Source organism: Atractosteus spatula, chromosome 9 (genome assembly GCF_055471065.1).
Source record: "Atractosteus spatula isolate fAtrSpa1 chromosome 9, fAtrSpa1.hap1, whole genome shotgun sequence".
NCBI classification, from domain to species: Eukaryota; Metazoa; Chordata; class Actinopteri; order Semionotiformes; family Lepisosteidae; genus Atractosteus; species Atractosteus spatula.
The window spans coordinates 8861636-8878888 of record NC_142714.1 but is presented as its reverse complement, the minus strand read 5'-3'; the positions used below and the strand labels follow the sequence as shown (position 1 = coordinate 8878888).

The 17253-nt window shown below is 40.8% G+C and overlaps 2 protein-coding genes across 3 annotated transcripts in view; one reads left to right on the top strand and one right to left on the bottom strand.

The window, feature by feature from the left end:
• The window catches only part of ttll5 (tubulin tyrosine ligase-like family, member 5), a 65333-nt gene extending 54935 nt beyond the window's left edge, over positions 1-10398 (bottom strand). Inside the window, exons 1-9 of the mRNA XM_088925216.1 lie at positions 10267-10398; positions 7897-8062; positions 5671-5777; positions 5304-5386; positions 4209-4315; positions 3497-3627; positions 3104-3186; positions 1949-2018; positions 1658-1742 (exon numbers count right to left, since the gene is read on the bottom strand). Of these exons, the coding sequence (XP_088781342.1) occupies positions 1658-1742; positions 1949-2018; positions 3104-3186; positions 3497-3627; positions 4209-4315; positions 5304-5386; positions 5671-5777; positions 7897-7955 (725 nt within the window). The 5' untranslated portion in view covers positions 7956-8062; positions 10267-10398. The remainder of the gene's footprint in view (positions 1-1657; positions 1743-1948; positions 2019-3103; positions 3187-3496; positions 3628-4208; positions 4316-5303; positions 5387-5670; positions 5778-7896; positions 8063-10266) is intronic.
• A 395-nt stretch (positions 10399-10793) lies between these two features.
• erg28 (ergosterol biosynthesis 28 homolog) lies at positions 10794-17139 on the top strand. Of its 2 annotated transcripts, XM_088925919.1 has the most exons (5): positions 10794-10884; positions 13821-13971; positions 14771-14861; positions 15319-15437; positions 16503-17139. In XM_088925919.1, exons 2-5 carry the CDS (start codon positions 13839-13841, stop codon positions 16589-16591), a joined length of 432 nt encoding a protein of 143 aa, XP_088782045.1. In that variant the 5' UTR covers positions 10794-10884; positions 13821-13838; the 3' UTR covers positions 16592-17139. The 2 variants fall into 2 exon arrangements, with proteins under 2 accessions (XP_088782045.1, XP_088782044.1); XM_088925918.1 differs by lacking the exon at positions 15319-15437.
• Positions 17140-17253: the final 114 nt, after the last annotated feature.

Genomic DNA, 17253 nt, shown 5'->3' with positions numbered 1-17253 from the left:
TTCTATATGGCGTCATTCAGGACATTGAATGAAAGCACAATAAAATGTATAGTTGAGTATTTTGATGTTATTTTGTATAATTTGATGTTTCGGAAAAATGTTTTTTATACATTTATGAACTCCCACCCAAATAAAACACTCCCACCCAAGCAGTGAAAACAGTAGGTTTTGATATTTCGTTTTGGAAAGAAATATAAGTTTATACATCATCAAATGTTAAAGGTTTTACTAATAACAAGTGAGTTTTAAAATTTAAAAATAATCTTCCAAAACAGAACAAGAACAGAACAGAAGCTTGCAACAAGAACAGAGCTGGAGGAAACAATGTGAAATGACCAAGTCCACTGAGGCCACTTGCCACTATACTGTGTGAGCAACCCTGGCATAGATATTTTGTTCCAATTATGCCATTTCCTGTCAGCCTGAAGGCTTTTTTTCATAAAAATAACAAGGATTCAGAGACAAGTTCTGTTTGAATATACAGCTGCATTTTAAAGCCACAAATGAAAAATATCCCCCACCCCAAAAAAAAATGTGCACTGAAATGATGAAATGCGTCAAAAACTTAAAGTATGCCAGAGCGAACTATGATAGCATTAAAGTCTTGGGGAGGTGGCTTGGGCATGGAACAATCTTCCCCCTACTGTGCATTTCACTGGAATGGACACCGTGTGTGAAGTAATGAGAATTCCTTGGCATGGCCTGACTACCTGAATACCTTCAAAGCCACAGGAATGTCAGAGATAAAAGGAGGAAAACAGAGTGGAGCCAAGAGTTATTACTCACAGCTGATATTCCACAAAGCAAAATAAAAACAGAATAGAAGTTATTTTTTTTTAAAAATCCTTATTGCTAAATAATTGGAGAAGTCGGGGTAGGGTCTTGGTGATGTATGCACTTTCATATACTCACATTTCCTTTATAAAAGGCAGTGACATTTTTTTCAAAATGTTTTTGGGAAATTAAAAATGAAACGTTCTGCAAGCCGTGTGAACTGCCTTAATGATTTATTTTCTATACATATTTAACACATTAAACAGCTTTAAAACAGATTTCCGTAAAAAGGAGAGCGTGGAACCAAGGCACACTAAAAAAAGGCACGCAACATTTGAGCTCATTTTAGTGAAAATTCAGGCTGCTTTGCACAACCTCAAATAGCTTTTGACCACTTCCAAACTATTGCGCAAGTGTTATCATAAGACACTACAGTAAAAGAAAAAGAAAAGACCAACACATAAACAACAAAACAAAATGACATTACTCCAATCAGTTTCATCAATATCATAGTAATAGAAGGAAAAGGTTTGGTTCAAATGTCAAAAGAAAAAGGTACTACTGTTAAATTTGTTTAGCTTAACTTTCGACTGATGTTCACAGCTCCCACAGAACAGTTCTTGCTGCCATCTAGTGTTCCAGTAGTAATTCCACAAATCAATGCCAGAATACATTATTCTAACACATAATATACTATTTGCATATATTCATTTTTATTACTGGTACTGCAGAAATTGCACAATTCATACTGATATCGGATTTTAATTAATCAAGCAGGTTATAATAGTAGGAAGGGATTTTTACCTACATAAGGCCTTTAATTACAAAAACTAAATATAACATTGCCTGTGACTGAAACGAACCAAGGAGCGTTTCTGTTTACCTTGCAAGCCCTTCTTCATACAGATAGATGACCAGTGGTTCATAGGAAGTTACAAGTACATATAACCGGACATCAAACTTGAAATCTAAACGAAAGAGAGATTTAGTGTCAGGTTTACAATTTAGATGTCAAGGTTGCCAAAAATATATATTTCTTTAATCAGCTGCAGAAAAAGGGGACAGATCTGTCTAGTAAAACAATCACAGTAATGGAAGTTATGTTACTACAATGCTTACTACAATACTACAATGCTGTATCGACCAACATTTGATTAGCTCTTATTAAACATACCATCAATCAGTAATGGATTGCTGATGTAACGGGAAACAAGAATGTTTTCATCCAGAGGAATCTGGTTTGGCTACAAAAAGAAAAAAAAGTTATGGTACACACCTAAGTAACAAATGGGGCACTAAATGTGCCTGGTGTGGTCATCTTGAGAAATGTATTGGCTTTTTCTTGCAAAATTATGATAAAATCCTAAAACTGATTACATATCTGAAGAGACAGACACACACAAAGATGTCAAAAAGACTCAGTATACAGTATAAGACAGACAAGAGATATACCATCCTCTTTAACCATGTGCAATATATATATTTTTTATAGAACTACCTTCACAATTGCATTAGAAGGGGACATGCATGATGCAACCATATACTGTAAAGAACACAAAGCTGACTACAGTAAAGTCAACAACACATGAATCATGACAAAGAACTAATATATTTTGATTGAGGATCACGAGTCAGGAAATTTTATCCTCCTTGCCCATGACACAAAGAGGCACTTGAGCATGAGTCCTTAGTCCCTTGTTTAAATTGTGCTTAGTCAGTGTTTCCTTCAAACAACGCAGCAATTTCTGCTTAAAACACTCTATAAACCTTGTTTAGAACAACTGCTTCTGAAAAATCCTCTGGCTTCAAACTAAAGGTTTCTTATTCAGCAGAAATGGGTTCCAGGTGTGGTGCTGATGAGACAGCACTCTAAGACCTGGCTGGAGTTCACAGAAAAAAACTAAAGAAAAATCCCAGCTTCAAAATATCACTCAAACATTCTTTCCACTGTTTCATAAAAACTTCAAAACCTCTATATGATCTCCAAGTCAGAAAACCTTACTAGGTTCTTCCAGAAAGCCTTGAAGAACATGATTTACTCTGCAATACTTAATGGGAAACATGGCTCCAGCATATTGTTTCATTTTATGAACAGAGTTCTCTTTCCTTTGTTCACCCACTTATTAACAGTAACCAGATAAAGGAGGATACTTGCTTGACTGCACAGTAGAATCATATCCACTCCAACCACACCCATTACTGCAAAAAAGGAGTCCAGTCCCGTAGGTCTTGAATTATAGATCAGATAGATCTTAGAGCTCGATATACTGTAAAAGGCGTTTCAGCTACAGGTAATCCACATCTTTCAATTTCACATTACTTCACTTACATTGCTGACAAGATAAATCCCACGACCTCTTGATGACGCCACAGGCTTTATAATCCATGGTCCCTTATCTTTAGAATATGCACCTAAAAAAATAGTTCAGTGATAAACATTTTTGTATCTTACTAGTACGCAATTTAGGTAAAGTAAAAATAGCAAATGAGGAATGTGCAACACAAATAATTTATTGTCAAATCAATAAAAGGCAAATGTGCAAATTATTGATCAATCTTCCTGCAGACAATGGCCACAAGAGATCACTAAAAAAATTAGGAGCTAAATGTCATGTCCTAGGAATCACTGTGACATAGCCAAGGTGGAAAACCCTACAAAATAAAAGCTACATACAATTTTAAAAAATGTTTTAATAATAACTTGATTTCAAGAAGTACTTACTACAGAACTCCTGGTATTCAGATGGAAGTAGAAACGTTTGTGGGACAATGTGAAAATGTTTAAACCCATGGGTTTGCTGCATGCGTTGTATGTTTTTATAAAGCCTGTCTTTTCGTGTCAGTTCATACGACCTGGGACAAACAAGCAAGATCCCAAGATATTAGTTGGCATTGGCCTAAACCTTTGTTCAGAAAAAGTTATGTATATGAATATTCCCGATATTTCACAGCAAGAAAGAAACACATTTTAACGTCAATAAATTAAACTATAAGCCCATGTAAAGAGTACTACTAAAAATATTAACAGTATAAAGGATTTATAATAGTAACAACATTACAGATGAAAAAAATATTTTAGTGTGGCAATAACTTAATCGTGTCTTACACCACCAGTGAAGCTTCCTTATGCCCTGAAAATCATTTCTTGGTCCTTACATGTTTCATAGTAGGCAACACAAGCATGAGGATCTTTATACTAAAAAAACAATTGGCAAAACAGTCCATTTTCTTTACATTCCCATTGTAATCGTAAGTAATGGTTTTATAGAAGCAAACAAGTCATGCACTAGAGGAGGCCTGTTACACCTGGAGAAGACAGTCATATAAATTGGGAAGAAGCCCTATCCATTAAGTCGCATATTCCTTGGTTGGTCTGAAATCGTTCTTGTGGTACATTATAGCACCCAGGAGTTAAGCTTAGAAGACCCTCACACCTGGGAAAGTGGTTGACCTTCTGAAAGTCCTGGAGGTTGCGAAGGAGGTAAGGCTTGAGGTGAGATCCTGTCCACATCAGGTTAAAATCATTGCTGTTGGGATGGACCTGCAAGAAGATCTTTTTATACAACTTGCAGGATACAGATAACCCCTTGGATAGGCCTTGAAAAAACTCCACCGTCACGGGCTTGCCACAAGGCTAAACACCATACCGTAACAACGGAAAGAGAAACCTTATTGAGCAAGATGTAAATTACTATTAAAAACAGAAACCTCATTTATATGGCCGCACACTTTAAGAAACTTTAAAAAACTTATGTTAATGAACATCATTTTTAACAACCTGGCTCCAGCAAGAATAACTGCAGCTCAAATCTGATACCCTGCTGTTTATTTGGTAAAAGCTAGTCCTTTTCATACTGTTTCAGTGGGTAAGCCAACTCACCAGCTATTTTTAACGCAATCATATTACTTTAATCTGTTTTGTTTTATTCCCGCCCTGTTATGCCCTTTCTGAAGAGGCTGATTTGGCACCATGAGTATGTGACTATGAAAAAGCCAGATGTTTGCAATAGAGACTTATTAAACTTTGGCTTTCGGGATGCTGTGGGAGACACTATCCTTTCTTTGATGATTATTTTATTAGGAGTTAAGAACCATTGAAATGAAATAAAAAGGAATTAATAGTAAGTGCTTGTTTGGAGTCTCTTTTCAGAGGCACAATAAACCCATTAAAAACCTACTTTTTCCAAAATGTGTACACATCACTGGCTTTGACAGCGACAGTCTGTGTAAAAAAACAGCAGTCATCAACCCACAAACCCACAATCAAGGGGCAGAAACCATTCTTATTTGTTTTTTTAACAAACACATTATTTGGTCATTGACACTATATAAATCTGCATGAGTATTATTATTTCTGACCAATTTAGTTTAGATTTTCTTAAGTTGCCTCTCCTTTTCCTAGTCTGAGGTACACCGTGTCAGACGAATGACACAAGCACACATACAAAAAATGTTTGAATAAATTTACCCATTACACAAATAGCTACTTAATCCATTTATATGTTATATATATATAGAAGCCACATTACCTCATGGAATCCATGAACAGTAAGAATGCTGCGAACCAGGCGGCTCTCTGTTCGGACTATCTTGTAAGCCAAATTATACCGTTCTTCAGACAGAAAAAGAACAGAGTAAACATGAAAAGGTATGTTTAGATCTTTCACAAAAGTGACGTTTTAAACTGATACATACTAATCTATAACAATCAACTATAACAATGGAAGAAAAAAACTCATCAACCTATTTTTCCCTAATAAGACATGCTTTTTCCATTGTGATTCAGTGCTATTTATTAGTTAAGGGGAAAAAACTACATAAACACACAGTTTTAAAACACACTTTTCCTTAAGGTTTACGAGTAAAAAACGCATGATTTAGTCTATTTTCCATTACCTCCAACAGATCGGATATTGCCATCTTTGGTCACTATTGCTTCTGCATGGAAAACCAGGATTGGGATTTTCCTACTGCTCCCACTCCAAGCTATGCAAGGGTGATCCCTATAGGCACACAAAACTGGAGTTTTGAAATGTCACCTCAACACCTCAAACCAACCAACTAACCCACAGCACGGACTGCAAACCGGGAGAATGTTCCACTATAGGAAGACACAAGAAACATTTCATCACATCAATCCAACAAATTAAAAAAAAAGAAAAAAGAATCAAGGAATGTACATTCGAGATTTATTACATGTTGCACGTCACTTGACTGCAATTATTTTCTTTTTATTATTGCTTTTAAGGGTCTTAAACACAAATTTTGTCAAATATTTTTCAATGCAGGCCTCATTTTTGCTAATTTGTTTTATCTTAGGATGTTATAAGAAAATTTAAATTATGAACATCGTTCACACTATAATCTTTAACAGCAGTTCACAAAAAGCAACAGACTAAAAAAAAAACTTTGCACTCTCTATTCATATGGAAGATATTCGTACCTGTAAGATCCAAAATGGAAAGCTTCTAAGTGATCCATTGCTATGATGCACTAGGTCTCGCTTAATACCATTAACTATACTTTATAAAGCCTCCGAGGTCAACTGGGGGACATTAACATTACTACAGTTTTAAACTGCTTTGCTAAATCAGGAGAGCCAAAACAGACTGCGGAGACGAAGAATCAGTACGAAAGTGCTAGGCAATTTACACTTTGATTAATCAACACAAGCTGGATATACCACACACCTCGGGTGCAGAAACAAAGTGTAGCAGAAAACTGCTGAAAGATTAAACCTTCAGTACCAGTCAGTCTTCGTTAAAAAATAAACAAAAAAAGTTTGGAGTGTGGGAAATAACACAGGTTAAAAGTACATTTCAATGTAAATATATTATGCACTACAGCTTATGCACTATAAATGTTAAGTCAAATAGTAATAAACACAGGCTAGAACTCTGTAAATTCTCCTGCATTTCAATTAAACTAACTGCCCTGCTGAATCACATTAGCATCTTAACTATTCTTAAGCAGCAGGCTGTCCTTTGCAAAGGTACTGAACATGCTGGAGTGCTACTCACAGAGTTTAGAGCTATACATCAGTGCTCAGTATACCATGCATCTGTCCTGCTCTGAAAGACTGCAGTCATTTACAAATTGTTTTAGTGATTTATTCAAATTATTTTTAAACTGATTAATAATTTGTATCTCTATCATAATTATCAATTTCATATCATAATTATCAATTTTCCTACGGGATTAATAAAGTTTTATCTATCTATCTATAATTGTATTTAAAGCATGTCATCTACTAGTTAGATAAAACATCCGAGAGAAATAATTCACACAATGCCTTTTGATAACCGAAGCCTACAATAAACATACAATATATCAGCCTGCACAGCATAAAATAATAGTGGAATCCTTAATAGTGGAAAACTGAAAATGATCTTTTAAAATTTATAATTTGATTATTTAAAACTTGAAGCACTAACAGGCTACAAAAACTGAACCTTTTTAACATTAAAAAGAGAAGATTGAGGAGACATGATTTAAGTATTCAAAATCTGTCAGTCTCATGGATTTAGTCACAATCTACAGTAAAATACAAATCAGAAGACTCGTGTGGAAACTACACTTGAAGTGAAGGAGAGAACATGAGGCACATTTCAAAAAGGGCAGAGGAACCATGTAGCAGGCTGTCCAGCCATGTTGCAGAAACTGATATCCTGGCTCCTTTCAAGAAATAGTTGGATAGGCCTTTCATCAATCAGTCAGATGAACTTCCACGTGTTTGAAACCGTTCTTAAGAAAACACTTCATAAATAATTCCTCCATCTCCTGATGTAGATCAGCTCTGGCGTTCGGGGCCTCTAATACATTATGTTGTATAATGCAAATACCTGTTCACAGGTGATTACAAAAATAGAGAAACACAGTAATTGGGCCCATGGGTATTGTAGAGCACATATGAAAACAAGGCACTTCAACACAACATGTTTTTGTATACGTTTTATTTGATTTTTTTGAAGCTTCTAATCATGTCTGCAGCAACAACCGTAGTTTTACACATTGGCACAGGATTTGCAAACTGCTTTTTTAGTGTCAAACTAATCCAAACTAACACCTGTCTCCTACTGCAGTGCACACACTTCATAGTACTGTATAACTGCGTCTACTCACTCTTGCTCATCTTCAGAGGATGATTCTGAATCCTCTTTATCCCGGATCAGGGTTGGCATTTCCACTATGTAGAGGCCACAGCCCCCTGATACAATCTGCTTTGTGTCAGCTTTTAGAGGTTACGGGTGCAGGCATCTCTCACCAGCTCAGGTAAGTCTTCGTTCTTCTGCAAAGAAAAAATAAAACATGAAAACCAAAAGGTCAGACAGAAAGCATATCCAAATACATGTCTCTTACGGACACTACATCCCTTTGGAATTTCAGCTCTTACACTCATTTTCTTTCCCCTGTAAAGAGAAAGTTAATGCTAATGAATTCATTTTCTCAACATTTCATCCAATACAAAGCCAGAGCTTATTTCGGCAAGCAATGGGCACAAGGCAGGATGCACCCTGAATGGGACAGCCCTGCTTCGCAGACAGAGACACGCTCACACCAGGGCCAATTTTCCCTTTAGACTGTGGGAGGAAAGCGGAGAACCTAGAGGAAACCCAAGTAAACACAGGGAAGACACACACACTCAACATAGCCAGCACCCCAAAGACTGAGGCCAGGGTAACAATGCTAAGCACTGTGCTGCCATGCCACACATGTCTTTATCTATCAAAATATACTTTATTTCTAAAAGCAACATCTCACAATAGAAACATCCTCACAATCAGTAAACATTCTCTCCTGAACTTCACGTGCAATAAAATCTTTCCGAACGGGGGCGACTGTCCATTATCAATCTGTGCAATTGGATGATGGGGCCGGATTTGCGTAATGAAAGAGTCCCTCCAAGCCCCACCACTTGCTTTTGTCCATCAGACCAGTCCCTGTCCAGGGCCCACAGTCCTTTCCAGCGCCCACTTGCCGTGGAGAAACCCCATTTAGCTTCATCCTCCTTCTGAGGTCCGCAAGTATCCTCTCCTCCAGACCCATGTCTTTATGATTTTTTTTTATGATATGATCCCTTAATTAGCCATATACAATTTCTTGCATTAGGAATTTTTCTTTTCGCATACCCCAGCTTGCTCTCCATGAGACACAGACAGGGAGAGAGAAGCCTGGGGTCAGAGTGCAGGGTCAGCCATTTATACGGCACCCCTGGAGCAGTTGGGGTGAAGGGTCTTGCTCAGGGGCCCAACGGAGTAGGATTCCTCTGCCGGCTGCGGGATTCAACCGGCAACCTTCCAGCCACAGTGCCACCGCTCCATGTCTTTATGTGTACTCTTAATTAGGTTTCTTACCCAATCACCTGCAAACAGGCCCTATGAGACGGGGGGTCAGCAGGGCCATTTGCCCTCGGCCTCACCTCACCCAAGGGTGCACGGCCCTCCACTTTAACCCTTTGGCTGTGTTTCTCGACTTGAGTCAAATTCAGACCTTTTACCACATACTGTGATTCTTCTGTTTCCACAAGCCCCTGACAATAAAGGATCTACCATTCCTTAAGGTCTCTTTTCTGCTGTTGAACAAGTCTTCTTAATAAATAGTATGTAACTGGGGTTTAAATTAAACCCTTTGCTATGTTCCTTTCTGGAAAAAACCAAGGAAAACACTATCAACACAATTTCAAAGCCAGCTTTCAAGGATTCTGAAATCCTTGCTTTCAGAATGAGCAGCACCCAGAGCCAACAATCTCCACGCACCACATTTCAACAGTGAAACTTTAGATGACCACCAAATCTGTTTTGGTTAAGATGCTACTCAGACAGTAGGCTAGCCCTACACTGCAGTCAACACTGTGGCAATGTTAAAAAAAAAAGTCTGTGGCCAGCTTGGTACATTACTCATTTGTAAGTGCAAACATGACGTTAATACAGTTGGTTTTGTGCCTGTTTTTAGAAACATACAATATTCCACAACTTCGCTGACGCCAGGAAACGATCGTCGCTTTCGTCATCTTACGCTAATGACAAAGTTGAATACAAGTTGCAAAGACAAACTGAAATCATCACAGGGTCGCAGGAAATCGATTAGTCTCTACCGTTTTTCTCCGCAGTTAGTCGGTTACGTAGACAAAACAGTTAGGAAGGTGCACTTTTGTTTTTCATTTTGGTTTATTAAAACGATACATTCCACCTTTGACGCGTGTCAAAGAAACAAACTGAATGCGCACTTCCTCCTTTTAAAGCAGTCGAGCTATGACACAGAAATCACCCTGAAAGCAAGCAAAGAAATGCATTTGTAATCTCAGAACACACTGTTCCGGTAGCTAGCAGTCCTTGCACCTCACACTCTCTCTTTCGGGGGTAATTCAAGGTAACCAGGTGCTGTTACTTCACCTTTTCTAATCACTACCAATTAATCTGCAAAGGAGACTTTTGTTTGCAATTTCAGTACAACTCACTGGAAATCACATTTATGCACTGCAGTATTACTTACCTCTGTTATGTGATTATTTTTGTATTAATACGTTCGGGGTCATTTCATTATTGTTATTATCCCATTATCTAATCCACAGCTCCAGTTTCGTTTCCAGGCGTAACTACAACAACTAACCGGCAACCAATGAACGGAGCATGCGCTTCCGCCGAGACCTGAATGGACGTGACGTCCTACCTCAGGACGCACAGTTTGAACACGCGAGAATGCATCTGAGCATGCGCCGACCGAAGACCCCTCCCACCGACCCTTGTACAGACTACAGCACAGCAGCTATCGCATGGCTCCAGAGTTTTCAACCCGGAGGCGTGAGGCGGAATCTTAAAGAACAAAAAAAATGCAGCCAGCAAGGCTATGATTGGTGGAGTGAGTGAAAGAGGGCGGGGTTTTTGATCACACTAGATCAACGCACGACTCGATGGTACCAGGTCGTGGGGCCTCTGATTGGCCACGTTAAATGTCCGTCAGCCCAATCACGACAGAGTGACAGCCCCCTCATCCAAAAGACTCTTATTTGTGTGAGAGGTCCTGTACATCCAACCAATTAAATATCTAAAAAGATTAAAATGGTGGTGGTTTCTGTGTATAATGCTATGTTAACAATGCTGCGGTGCTGAGGTAAGAAGAGAAACCCTTGTATGTAAATACGAATTATGATCCATATTGATACACTGCATTACAGCCTTATATCTAGCTACCTGATTACAGAAGGAAATTCTGATATCGGTGACAGTAATGATGACAGTATTTTAGCCTAATTCACGTAATTAATATCTGATAGTCTTCGTCGTATGTTTTAAACCAGTTCTAGCTACGTATGACTTTGTAATCTGTTATTCAAGTATTCACAGTAAATGGTCTGTTCAGTGGACTAACGAACAGTGCACGATGTGTAAAGCAAAGCGCAATTTGTAGCTGCAATCAGTGACTGAAGGAATTCGTTAATTAAATCCATATATATATGAGGTTTACATTTGATTGTTAGATGATGGAGTCTATACAGTATATACGTTGGTCATATTTCTCCAGTTGGCTAGCTCATCGGTTTAATATAAGGGAGGTTTGTTTTAGAGTTTACAAATCTACTATATGTCAATGTTGCACGATCTGGCTTCAAGAAGAATCTATATAATTGGATAACTAATATATGACATTGTTATAATATTAAATCAGTGAGAGAGATGGGCAGAGGCGATTTAACGTGCTCATTGTCAGGTCTGGTAAAAATCGAGAAACCCACAGTTGGAAAGCATTGTCCGCAGTTTAGCAAGAAAACAGCACCTTAGTGCCATGGGTATCAGGAGTCTGCTCCAGTGAGGAATCAAGGCTTGGGGTAGATCGTCCCAACAGACATCAGCGTGTGCTGCGAAACAATGTGCTGTTGTGCATTACAAACCACTCAATGGGAATTTCCAGGTCAGGTCACTATAGAGGTCCATTGTATTCCAGTCCACAGTAATTGACCGGAATCCGACTGCACGGCCCAGCGCTGATCATGTCCAAGGGTCTCACTTGCTGCTGTTCCTGTGGGCTCACCCTCACCGCACCACATTGCACGCTTGTGTAACAACAGCGGGGAGAGCTGAGGATGAGACAGTCAACGCTGTGGATGGCCGAGTCATCAGATCGAAGTGCAGCTGAACTTCTGTAGTATGAGCTGGGGCAACACGTGGCACCTAGGGGCGTAGAGACCGGTGAACCAACAACTGTTCTTTGAGGCTTTGCGAGGCGAATGGGATAGAATGCCACAAGACCACATCAGCACTGTGACACAAAGCATGCCCTGCAGACGCACACCTTGTATTGCTCCTAATGGTGGTCGTGCCTGCTACTATGACCTTTGACATTTACAGTACGCCCCTTATTCTTCAAATGCGCTGATGGGGAAATCTTACGTATGCCAGGTATGTTTGGTGAAATGTCAGAGCACCTTATTATGCTCCTGATAATAAGTTTGGAATTTGTTGAAGGTATAAGTGACACTTCATTCTGATATTCAGTATACAGTATGTTTTAATACACAATCCTCTTCCACGAGGGCTTCGTACAGTTTGTAACGAGCTGTAGATCGGATTTGTGGGCAATTCCAACGTAAGGCTGCAGCATTTCTCATTTAATACTTCATAATGTGTTTCTGTTACTGTCACAGTCACATTGTAATTAATGTGGACTAGTGATATAGATGATCGGACCCTATGCGGTGCTAAAAGAAAACAGGTCAGACTTCCAAGGGACGAGGTTGGGGTAGCCAGGCTAGGTCGGGAATCCAGTGATCTAAACAGCGAGGTATCCAAATCCAAGAGACACGAGGCAGAGACGGAGTCGAGGTCGGAGACAGAGCAGGGCCGGGAGTCCAGAGGTCGAGCCAGCGAGGTGAACAAAACCAAGAGACGCGAGGCAGAGACGGAGTCGAGGTCGGAGACAGAGCAGGGCCAGGAGTCCAGAGGTCGAGCCAGCGAGGTGAACAAAACCAAGAGACGCGAGGCAGAGACGGAGTCGAGGTCGGAGACAGAGCAGGGCCGGGAGTCCAGAGGTCGAGCCAGCGAGGTGAACAAAACCAAGAGACGCGAGGCAGAGACAGAGTCGAGGTCGGAGACAGAGCAGGGCCGGGAGTCCAGAGGTCGAGCCAGCGAGGTGAACAAAACCAAGAGACGCGAGGCAGAGACGGAGTCGAGGTCGGAGACAGAGCAGGGCCGGGAGTCCAGAGGTCGAGCCAGCGAGGTGAACAAAACCAAGAGACGCGAGGCAGAGACGGAGTCGAGGTCGGAGACAGAGCAGGGCCGGGAGTCCAGAGGTCGAGCCAGCGAGGTGAACAAAACCAAGAGACGCGAGGCAGAGACGGAGTCGAGGTCGGAGACAGAGCAGGGCCGGGAGTCCAGAGGTCGAGCCAGCGAGGTGAACAAAACCAAGAGACGCGAGGCAGAGACGGAGTCGAGGTCGGAGACAGAGCAGGGCCGGGAGTCCAGAGGTCGAGCCAGCGAGGTGAACAAAACCAAGAGACGCGAGGCAGAGACGGAGTCGAGGTCGGAGACAGAGCAGGGCCGGGAGTCCAGAGGTCGAGCCAGCGAGGTGAACAAAACCAAGAGACGCGAGGCAGAGATGGAGTCGAGGTTGGAGACAGAGCAGGGCCGGGAGTCCAGAGGTCGAGCCAGCGAGGTATCCAAATTCAAGAGACGCGAGACAGAGACGGAGTCGAGGTCGGTATCCAGTAAACAATAAATGAAGAAATGCGCACAAGAGAAAAGCTATGACTATCTCAACAGTGAACGAGGAGTGAAGGGGTTTATATGTTAAAGCAGGGAGTGCCGTGCTTATAGCTAACGGCGGCGCAGGTGTGTACGCCGGGAGGTGCGCGCGGGAGTATGGTTCATGACAGTTACATCTGAATATGTAGACTGTATTAGGTCAACTGGTGATGAACAGGCGTTGTGCTGTATAATTGCTAAGCGATGCAGCAGACTTTGTGTTTTATTCGGAAACGTAGGGTTCTGTTTCATTTGAATAAGCTATTTTGTTTTTATTTGTGCCTCGCTTTCCTCCTCCTTTATTTTCAGTACCAGAGGTGTGCCGCAATGAGTCGATTCCTCAATGTGCTTCGGAGCTGGCTGGTAATGGTATCTGTCATTGCCGTGGGGAATACCGTGCAGAGTTTTCGGGATCACAGCTTTCTGTCCGAGAAATTGTACACTGGATCCCCAGAGTTTGGTGAGCCTTCACCTTTCTTGCTCTTAAGGTTTCAAATGGAATGATTGAGAAGGAAAAGACGGGCGCATCCATCATAGCAAGTTGACAAAATGTGAATACCACAGGATCCTGAGTAACTAGGTGAATCACAGCATTGCACATACAGTACAGTATGTGAAGATCTCAAGCTTTCTAGATTTCTTATTGAGATGATTGCAGGGACTTGACCCATGCTCTTGATTCTCAGGTGTTTTTACAAACTAGATAAGGAAAAGTGGGTTAAATCACTTGAGTTCTCGGAACAGCCAAGTCTGGAATAAGCTGTTTACCGAAACTCCATTTTCTTCTGGAGAGCAGTGGGTGATTTTCCTCACTTTGCTCTGTGATGAAGCAATGCTGACACACCCTGGTTATACCACATTATAGACTGTAATGAAGACCAGATCCAGCAAAGCAGATCAGAACAGGCACTCATCTGACCTTTGCTCTCTGTCCTTGGTTTAAAAAATAACCAAAAGTAAATTATTTTCAACATCTTCAGTTAATAATTTTATGCAGTCTCTCCTCAACTTGCAAATTAAGAATTAACTCCTTAAAAACTGACTAAATTGATCTTAATATGTAATCCACTGATGAGTAACAGACATAGGTGAATAAAGATCGCTCACAATGAGTCAGGGTTTTTCCATAATAATTGGCAATATTTCAGCTAGCACCCCTGAATGAGGGCAGTACTGAAGCCTACTAATTAGCAGAGGGTTCATACCAATTACAGATCAGAGCAAAGTGCCTTTATGCTGCCTAAAATTGATCTTTTCAGTAAATGGCCTTCAAGCTCGAACCTTTGGAATCTGGACCCTGCTGTCTTCTATCATTCGCTGTGCCTGTGCCGTCGACATACAGAACAAAACGTAAGAAAAAAAACCTTTTTGGTTTTTAGTGATGTTTCTCAGTTGGGACCTGTTATATGTACCGGTTCTTGGGGTCTCCGCCCTTGCCGCTCCTACCCTGCCAGTTCGTCCCTCACCGCCTGGGCGTGAACCCGGGTCTCCGGCGTCACGCATCAGGGAACTCGCCAGCTGAGCTAAAGGAGAACTCCCTCAGGCCTGGCGGCTGAGATCCCTGTTATACGCAGGGGTGTATCCGTGTCATATGCTGTACATACAGTACTGTACATCAGTCTGACCCGTTTGTTTGTTCGTTTGTTCGATCATTCGTTTTGTTTTTCAAATTAAAACAAAGTGCTCATGGACATGATCGCAATCTCTGCAGCCGCCTGACCATTTCAAAGCCACTGCTTCGCATTGCTCCTGGGTCTGTACGTGCTGCCACTGCGATGTAACGGCAGCTCTACGACGTGTCTTGCAGGCTCTATCATATCACACTCTGGACATTTGTTGTGGCTCTGGGTCACTTCCTGTCCGAGGTGTTCGTGTACAAAACTGCCCTTCTGACGATTGGCATCATGGCCCCACTAATTGTGGCAAGTAAGTATTGCAGTGTTCGGAATGGACACCGCGTATAATATCACACTTTTAAATTTGATTTTCACATTCATCTTTGAAACTTCTTTCGCTGAGGTTTTCTTATATACTGTGCGTCAAAGGAAGCCTATCATTTCTAAGTACAGCACAGTCACAAAGCTACCATATCCTTTTTGTAGCAGGCGCACCAATGTAATATTGTACATACAATTTTGTACAGAACTGTTTTAAAAAAAAAACCTATTAAAATTATTTCTTTTGGGGGAAAATTACGATCCGTTCTGGACCCCAAAAAATGTCGCTCCTGCTTTTACTCCCCCCCCACCAAAAATGTCAAAAGAAACAATAATAACTTTATTATTATTTCATCCTTTATACTGTAGTTTAGTCATAAAAACACAGCTTATTACCTGCTGTAGTTAGACATCTTTAATCATACCCAAGTACAGTACTATACAGTAACCAGTTCATTTGCTTTTTGTGTAATGACACACAATTTTCATTTTTTTCTTAGTACCTTTTGGGTCCATGGTAAAATCTTAAACCCAAATATTCTTATGAAAGTGAGAGCGCCCGCAATAGCGAACAACACAGGAAGACATAGTGAACCATGTCACGCGTGTCTCCTGCCAACTCTCACCCAGACGAGTTAGTTGGTTGAAGGTGATGCAAACACTCAACTATGAAAACAAGTGCTATGACTTCTTTCCGCTTCACTCTCGCCATTTGGAAGAGGTTTCGAAATTCTTCTTCGTGGTTGGAAACTCGTCTCTCGTTACGCGAAACATGGGTGGCGATCCCAAATGCTTTATAGTATCTAATTATCATTATAAAATATAACATTATTTTAGAAAGAAGTACGGCCGTTTAGCGATGTTTCTGTGGGCGCTTATTGTGCGGGGCGCTCACGGCTCCCGTGTATGCCCACAACACTATCGCAAAGGAAGAAAATGCCAGTTACAGCGAAATAATGCTACGGCCGAGTCCATAGCCAATGGTTGGCCAGAGTGGGGCGCCAGTTTCCTAATGCCCTGATGGCCTCACGCTGCTCTGCCCCTCTCTTGGCAGGCTTCTCCATCGCGGGGATGTTGATCGGTTTCCAGTGCATGGCGGAGCCCCAGGAAGTGATGGCGACGCGCCCGAAGAAACGCAACTGAACCACCAGCCCGCCCCGCTCGGCGCCAGAGGGCCCGCGCGGCCCCGGGCGACTGCCGTGGAACTGAACGCAAACACGTCCATGAATTTGTCAACCACGGCTGATGTTTTTAGAAGTTTAAAACCTGCTTCCTTTTTAAAATAAGAATGTTTAATAGCCAAGTCTTTTTCTGCATTTATTGTTACAGAAGGCCTGTTTTTTTTTTTAAAAAAAGGTGAAAAGAAACGCCACCCCTACTTTGTACAGGTGACAGGATTATACAGTAGTTATTGAAATGCAGCATTAATACAGCGAAGAAAGAAACGTCTTTCTTCACTCCTACATTTTATAAAGGAGTTTTGTTTTAAACTGAACAACTGGTGTTTTGTCCCCTGAATTTGTGCCATATATGACCATTGCATAATCTCTTTAAAAGATCTTGGTAAATTTTGGTGAAGCCTTGTATCCATACCATCTGAAAGACAGCTGCTGAAAATGGAACTATGGTCTACAAGAAGAAAATGATTATGGTTTAATAAATTTAAATAAAGGCAAGATGAATTTAGTGGCAGTAAATATGGTATTCCAAAGTAGTTTGCCTTTAAAGAATTTTGAAATGTAAAAAAGTTTTTTTTTAAATCCTGAGATCCTGAAAAAAAACTGTACTTGTACCAGACGCTCATT

Bases quoted from the DNA above. Each gene is read 5' to 3' on its own strand.
- erg28 (XM_088925918.1), top strand. From the start codon at position 13,839: ATGAGTCGATTCCTCAATGTGCTTCGGAGCTGGCTGGTAATGGTATCT. The intron at 13,972-14,770 runs GTGAGCCTTCAC...TGATCTTTTCAG, and splicing joins CACTGGATCCCCAGAGTTTG to TAAATGGCCTTCAAGCTCGA. The intron at 14,862-16,502 runs GTAAGAAAAAAA...CTCTCTTGGCAG, and splicing joins GTCGACATACAGAACAAAAC to GCTTCTCCATCGCGGGGATG.